Source organism: Physeter macrocephalus, chromosome 6 (genome assembly GCF_002837175.3).
Source record: "Physeter macrocephalus isolate SW-GA chromosome 6, ASM283717v5, whole genome shotgun sequence".
In the NCBI taxonomy this organism is placed as follows: Eukaryota; Metazoa; Chordata; class Mammalia; order Artiodactyla; family Physeteridae; genus Physeter; species Physeter macrocephalus.
Genome location: NC_041219.1, coordinates 77,818,963 through 77,827,176, shown reverse-complemented (window position 1 = coordinate 77,827,176; position 8,214 = coordinate 77,818,963). Strand labels below are relative to the sequence as shown.

The 8,214-nt window shown below is 36.5% G+C and overlaps 1 protein-coding gene across 1 annotated transcript in view; it reads left to right on the top strand.

Annotated features, from left to right (window-relative positions):
* Window positions 1–8,214, top strand: part of DENND5B (DENN domain containing 5B) — a 226,603-nt gene that overhangs the window by 157,844 nt on the left and 60,545 nt on the right. Inside the window, exons 7-8 of the mRNA XM_028491163.2 lie at window positions 2,517–2,748; window positions 7,156–7,306. Of these exons, the coding sequence (XP_028346964.1) occupies window positions 2,517–2,748; window positions 7,156–7,306 (383 nt within the window). The remainder of the gene's footprint in view (window positions 1–2,516; window positions 2,749–7,155; window positions 7,307–8,214) is intronic.

The window sequence follows — 8,214 nt, the reverse complement described above, 5'->3', positions numbered from 1 at the left end:
GTCCCCTGCATCGGCAGGCAGACTCCCAACCACTGCGCCACCAGGGAAGCCCCTAACCTTATTTTTAACTTTTCTATACTTTGAAGATGTTTGAAATGAAACTTAAATTCCATGTTTTTCAAATCTGTTAATACTATCTCACCTTGTATGCATTTTATTGACTCATATTTTAGGATCAAGTCTAGTTAAATGAGGCCTATTCCTTTTCTAATAAATCCTTATTCTTATATTTTGCCTTCATCCTGCAATGAAGTCACAACTTGCCCATGTAAAGGTAACAGTTTACTTTCAGAAGGTAAATTTTTATCTCATCTTAGGATCAAAAGAGAGAAAAAGTGAGGTTTTATGAGAAAACTGAGTTTTTATGACTTTAACCCTCTGTTCCTAAGTTTTTGGAAAGGGAAGACAGAAAACGACACTAACTTTTGATTGTCCTGCTGAAATCGAAGCTTCTTTCTAAGGTTTACTATAGAGTATTCTTCTGCCAGTTTTTCTGGACATATCCACCAAATTTTTTTTTCTTCCAGACAAAAGCACTTAGGGGTGTGCATTAACTCTTTCAGGTCACTAGGGTATAGTTCAGTCCCTTGCCTCTGTGACTGCCAAGGCATGATACTGCTATTAGAATGAATTATGGCTTTTTGCTAAATAGTATCTTTGTATCGTGAAAGACCGCTCAAAGGGGCTAATGTGTTCTAAGAGGCTAATCTACAATCTTGGAGCATCTGACAAATAAGAATTAATAAAAAAATTTTTGTAAAGGTGGGTGGTATAAAAGATTATTTTCTGATTTCATTAGATTTTTTTAGATGAGTTATATAAACCACATTTAACAGTTAATTTCCGATACATTTTATGTTTGAGAAAACTTCTTTAATAAATTAAGAAGCTTTCACCTCTCCAAATGTATTCTTGCTCTTAGTTTCCGTTCTCATTAAGCTTAACCATTTTTCCACATTTTTTCCTAGCCAGCTTGGAACTAATCTGTGTATACTCATGATTTATCCTTGGAGCAATTCAAATTCTTATCTAAATCGAGCACTGGTACTTTCTTCCTTCTTAATCTTTATGTAGCTTCAAACTATAAATGGAATTCTTTTTATATAACCCCTAGAGAAATGAAAGTTTCATGTTGGATTCCAGAAGGCTTGTAATCATCTCATTTTCACTAGGAAAATTTACAGGACTATCACATAGTAGTCCTGCAAGCCAAGTCTTTGCTGACTTAAGTGATGTAGCCCACAAGGATCTGAATATCAAAAGCCAGACATTTGGTCCATTTAGGAAAAAAGGCTGTTTGCTCTATGAAAAGTAAAATTGATATTTATCTGTAAAATGTCTTTTGAAGAGGTGAACTATTTCTGGAGATGACTGTGAACCTTTCTTTGGTTATTTGGATTTGTGTAACTACATCTGAACTATGGAGGCACTTTAATTGATTGAATAAGTGGATTTCTGTAAGGAAGTTTTTCAACGGCATCCTAAATTTCAGAATTTATTTCCTACATAAATATGCTAGGAGGAAGCTAGTGAGTATTAAGGAGAGTAACCTTAGGTCAGAACTTATCCTTCCACCTTTCCCCTTCTGGCTTTCGCCACATTGCACCTAATCAAAAGAATGAAAAGCAAAAGCAACCCCACAGCTGAAATAGTAATCCACTTCCAAATTTTAGCTAGTGTCAAATTGTGGCTAGAATTCCTCTACACACATGGACCTGAAGAGCCAAAGGAAAAAAATGAACCCTTTGAATTAGAAACTGATTACAATTTACTGAATCATTCCATGCAAGCAGACAAGCTGGTAACAGGAACATGTGGCTGGTTGTACATGTTTTCCAAAGGCTTGGCTTGCTTTGCATGGTTTTTCAGGCAGTGCTTTTTTTAGTTGTTAAGGCCCAAACTATTCTTTCAGCACAGGTCTGGATGGAGTTTGATCTTTAACTAATACTCATCCATCAGTTTTTAACTGTGGGGGCCTAGGAAAACATCCCCCTGAACCAAAGATTTTACCCATAAGCACAAATTCCACGTTGTTGGGTTTTTTAAGGTTCTTGCTTATGTATATCTTACTATTGTATCAGTTAATCACCTCGATGCCTTATGACTTGGAGGTATTTGGCACAGGCTAGGAATAGAGAGCAGAAGAAATTACAGCTCACTGGGGAAAGGGGTCAAATTTAATGGTAAGTGAAGAGAATGATTGACGATCATGTAGCAACTGATCCACCATCTTTCATTAATGATGCCCTTTTTTCTGCATAATGGTCATGAGGACTAGAACGTAAATCAATTTTGAAAGGTGGGATCAGTGCTAAAGAACTAAGTGACCTAAATTCTATGACTTTAGAAGATAGGAAGAAAAAGTGGAGTTTTAAGGATTTTTAAATTTCAAGCATCAGTTTTGTGTGTTATAAGATTGAAAAGGAATGATCTTAGCAACAGATAATTTTTGGATTTATCATGTAGTGTTGAGATGATCTCTTTGCACTAATAATTGCCTAATTATCTCATTACAGGCTTCCTTTCTGTCTGACCAGCCTGAACCTTACCTGCCATTTCTTTCACGCTTCATTGAAACACAGATGTTTGCCACCTTTATTGATAATAAAATTATGTCTCAGTGGGAAGAGAAAGATCCTTTGCTTCGAGTCTTTGACTCTCGGATTGAGAAGATAAGACTGTATAATGTAAGGGCACCCACCTTGAGGACATCTATATATCAGAAATGCAGCACTTTAAAAGAAGCAGGTACATTTGTTATGCCTTTTAAAATTAACTTAAAATCCATGATCATATCTTTTTACACGTCGTTGGCCTTATAAACCACAGAATTAATTTTCAGTTTTAGACTTCTTGGTTAACCCTTGTACTGTATCAAGAGATGCTTTCTATCGTTTTGTTTCCTTCTGTTTTGTGAGCTAATGTCTGTCCTGTTCCTGCTTGACATTCCTCTTCCCTCAGAAGATGAAAAACAATAACAAATTGAATGGAATACAACTATAAAGTTGCTGTGAAAATGTTAATTTCTGTCTTGCTGCTTATTTTGCCTTTTTGCTTTTTACCGATTCTCTCTTCATCCAAGGAAAGATAAGTATCAATTTAAAATAGTAAATTTGAGTTGCTGCCTAATTTACATAACTAAAATAGTATATTTACTTTAGTGGTGCCATTAATTAAAATAGCTTCATTTATTGAAATTAAATCTCTAGATTCTTGTATTCAAATTAGAGGTTCCCAACCCTGCCATTAGTTTTTTCTCTCAGAGAATTATGATTCTTGGCCAATCGTGTCTGGCAGTGTAATATAGTCCATTAAATAAATGATCATATTAATAGTGTTTACTGAGTGCATACTATGTGCGGGACATAATACCAGCTGTTTTACGTGCATTTTGACGTTTGATCTTAATAATGAGGGGGTATAGACACATTTTATTGTCTGTTTTATTGCTGTCTTCATCTTACAGTTGAGAAAACAGAGAGGTTAAGTAACTTGCTGTGATTGCATAGCTTGTGGTTGGTAGAGCCCTGATTTGAACCAGAGTTTGACTGCTTCTAGCCCCTGGAGTCTCACTACCGCATTAGCTGTTCATTCAATAAATAACATGTAAAATGTACCAGTCCACACAATTTTATACATTTATACCTGGTTCCTAACTCTTTCTTTGCCAAATAAACTGATATCTATCACTTGAGTGCCCCTTCCTTTTATTTCTTCCCCTTCGTGTAGAAGTTATTTGAGAGCAATTTTTTTTTTCTGGAGCAAAAAGGGGCAGCAAATGTGGATTTTCTTTGCTGTGCCTCTGTTGCTTGCCTTTCTCACCTTATTTTAAATAGATCAAAGTTACAGGAGTGGTGATGCTGTAGTTGTAGCATAGTTTAAGGAAAGAAGTATATAAATGATGTCTCTTGTGTAGCCTTAGAGGTTTCTGATGACTCGCTGAAACATCATTCTGTTGTATCCCACTTATGAGGATAGATCCTTGGAGCCCCTTTAGGAAGTGACAATTGTTTCTGTGTTTCTAGAAGTTGAGGGAGTAGAGTGAATGAAATTGTCTATGCCTATTCAGAGAATAGTATGACTTTCAGTGCTTTAATAGCCATGTAAATAGTATAATGCCTTGTTGAGCACATTTTATTCCTCCCTTCCTGACAGAATTTTTTAAATGAAGTTAAGTGCTGATTGCTGTATTTGTGTGCTTCTAGAAAATCTTTTCAATTAAAATAGATTTTCTATCAGCCTCTCAGTTTTATACTCCTACTGTCATTGCAGAAATTATATAAACTGCTGAAAATGTACCATTATAGCTTATATATGAAGTCTATTTTATGATGCTATTAAAAAAGCATTGACAGACAGACAATATGTACCCAAAACACTTATTCTTTACTGCTTTTACATTAAAAGAGCTTTAAGAACAACAACAACAACAACAAAAATGTACCATTACAGATTTAATATATACGAAAAAGAGATTAGGCTAAATTAGGAATAGTCTCCCAGGAACTTAATTTATCAAAGACTTTCTTAAAAAGTAAAAGGAGGGCTTCCCTTGTGGCGCAGTGGTTAAGAATCCACCCGCCAATGCAGGGGACACGGGTTTGAACCCTGGTCTGGGAAGATCCCACATGCCGTGGAGCAGCTAAGCCCGTGAGCCACAACTACTGAGCCTGTGCTCTAGAGGCCGCGAGCCACAACTACTGAGCCCGCGTGCCACAGCTACTGAAGCCCACGTGCCTAGAGCCCGTGCTCCACAACAAGACACTGCAATGAGAAGCCTGTGCACCACAACGAAGAGTAGCCCCCACTAGCTGCAACTAGAGAAAGCCCGGGCTCAGCAACGAAGACCCAACGCAGCCAAAGATAAAAATAAAAATGAATAAATAAATTTATTTTTTTTAAAAGTAAAAGGAAGCAGTCAGCTGTAACTATGTCTGTCTCACAAATGGTGCAGTTATTTCTTTTATCAGGTAAAATTGTCTCCTCCCCACCCTCACCCACAACAGAAACTAGAGAGACTAGGATTTTTTGTTGACATTAGATTTTATTGTGTATCTTGTTTTGTTTTTTTTTTTTGTCCTTTGTTTTGCTTTTGTTTCTGTTTTGCCTCTAACTAAAAAGAATTTTGATTTGCAGGTGAACTCTTTAGGCAGAGGCTATCTGCTGCTGATATTGGGGCACCAGAACCTCATGATTTCTGTGCAGAAAGACACCAAGTTGCTAGTAACGCAGAGTTTTCTTATTCCTTACTGATCACAGAAAATGAGTTTTGGCACAAACCCTTGAAAGTCTAACAACAGCCCCATGATCTCTCAAAGCAGGCATTTAATAATTTCTGAATGTTCAGTATTCACTGATGATATAATCACTGAAAAGTAGCATTGTGTTTTGCTCCCTATGGCAATCTTATAAACCCTAGAGTAATTCATTGTGAATCATGATTTTTGTTTTTACAGAGCTTCCGAACTAAAGGAGAATAACTCAATATCAGATGGATTTTTTTCTGTCATTTTAAATCCAATGGAAAAACTGAAGCTACTTTTCCTTTTTTCCTTTTGTGAGAACAGAAGCACTTTTTGGCAGAGATGGAATTCTGTAGTATTTCATGGAACATAAAATTGTCAGGGACTTCAGAGAATTCCATGCCATGAATCTAAGCATTATTTCTCTAATCATCTGTTAATTGTGTTTTATAAATATTAGGAAGCATTAAGAGTATAGATACGGTTGTGGAGAGTCAGGGGGCATCATTGAAAATTAAATATCATTTCACATTAAAACATGACATCCTTTTGCCCAGCCTAGAACATATGGAGTATGTTTCACGAGAAGTTACAAGTTACACATTAAAAATAAAATGAAATTCAAAAAGTTGTGGATAAATTCATATGAGTTATAAAGAAAAATTAGGGAAGCTTAAAACAGATATCTAACATTTTGAAGTTTAGGGTAATAATGCCTTCTGCACACATGCCTTAATGCTGCAAATGGAAACAACTGGCTGGGAGGCATCGATCTCACATTAAGATGGTCTTAAGCAGGTCCATTTGACAAGAGTGGAATGTGTCATGGACAGACCGCTCCCCATCCAAAACAGAAATTTAGAGTATATATGGGGAAGAACCAGCAATACTCAATCTGCTGGTATTGAATGGGGCAAAATAAACTGATTCTATGAAATATTTGTAAAAATACCTTTTTACTTCTCTCAAATCCCAAGATTGGCAGTTCCCACGGTGTGTTCTGTTTATCACACAACCACACGTACTGCTTGTTCTCCTTGCAGTAATCTCTAGGCAAGGGATGGGAGACCTAATCTTGCTTCACAAGTATTATATTTTTTCTTGAAAATTCAGTTGATAAAGGCATTTAAGATCAGATTTTTTGACCAGAGAAATAGTTCACTGTTTCCTGGGCCTTTGAAACATCTCTCAACTTTATGTGGTTTTAAAATAGAAATGTTGAGTAATTCCTATCTTTTAACTCTGGCCTATTTTATTCTTCAAAAGGCAGTTTCTTATCCCCTGGACATTTTCTAAATGCCTGCTTATTTTATTTTTCTCTGCATTATGCCTTTTGATCTAATAAACACTCCGAAATGACTCCTACTAATGAGAATGTGTTGCTAAAAGTGAGGTAATAAACTTTACACAGTTCCTTGTTTTTACAAATGGAGAAGCATGAATATTTAATGGATCTTTGCACAAAGAAATAAAGTAACATAAGGCTATAGTGCTTGCTTTTTTCTTCCCTTTACTTGTCTTTCAGCTCAAGGAAAATATTTTATTTGCCATCATTTTCTTTAATGTTGTACTTAGAACCATATTTTCATTAAGAATATTGAATTTCCCACTTAAGGGAAACTGTTTCAATACTAAATTATAGATTTTTTTTAACCCCGCTGCCCTGCTTTTGACAAATGCAGAAAATAGTATGAAAATTAATTATCTAGTATTTACTTAAAACTAACCTTTTTATACTTAACATTATACTGATTTCTGAAGAGCTTTTGTAAAAATCTATTTCAGACTATCAGAAAGGTTGAGTTTCTTGTCACTGCATGAATGGAGGAAGCATTATTTTTTAAGGAAAAATAATGAAATGAAATGAAATGCCAATGAAATGTCTCTAATATGTTATGAATTTAATTTATAGCCCAATCAATTGAGCAGCGACTGATGAAAATGGATCACACTGCAATCCACCCACATCTACTTGATATGAAAATTGGTCAAGGCAAATATGAACAAGGGTTCTTTCCAAAGTTACAGTCTGATGTCTTGGCAACAGGACCAGCTAATAACAAGTAAGCATGTTCTTCACTTGAGTCGTTGGTTGAAGGAGTGAATGAAGGGTGCAGTGCTCTAATGGGGAATGCTTAACTATTAAACATTTTATCAATCATTACTTTTTCAAAGACCAAATTAATCTGCTTGAAATATGAATTGACACTCAATGAGTATTTGACTTTTAATTCCATCATGTAAGAAAATCCAAAGACTAGATATTTTTCTCTTGTTGAAGTAATGTGCACTTGGGAATAGTTTCATTTTAAATGACTGTGTTTTAAATATAATGCTAATACTGTCTAATGGAATTAGAAAAGTTATGCCTTCACTGTCTGTATTAGTTTCCTAGGACTGCTGTAACAAAGTACTACAAACTTGGTGGCTTAAAACGAGAGAAATTTATTCTTTCATACTTCTGGAAGCTAGAAGTCCAAAATCAAGGTATTGGCAGCGCCATGCTGCCTCCAAGGCCTGTAGGAAAGGACCCTTCCTTGCCCCTTCCCACTTCTGGTGGCCCCAGGCATTGTTTGGCTTACAGGAACATAACTCAGTCTCTGCCTCCTCTTCACATGGCTACCATCCCTCTGTGTCTGCTCTCCTCTTGTAAGGACACCAGTTATGTTGGATTAGGGCCCACCCTAAATGCCCTCATCTTAACTTGATTACATGTGCAAAGACCCTCTTTCCAAATAAGGTAACATCCACAGGTGTTGGGATTAAGACTTCAGCATATCTTGGGGCTTCCCTGGTGGCTCAGTGGTTAAGAATCTGCCTACCAATGCAGGGGACACTGGTTCAAGCCCTGGTCCGGGAAGATCCCACATGCCGTGGAGCAACTAAGCCCATGCACCAGAACTACGGAGCCTGTGCTCTAGAGCTCATGAGCCACAACTACTGAGCCCACGTGCCACAGCTACTGAAGCCC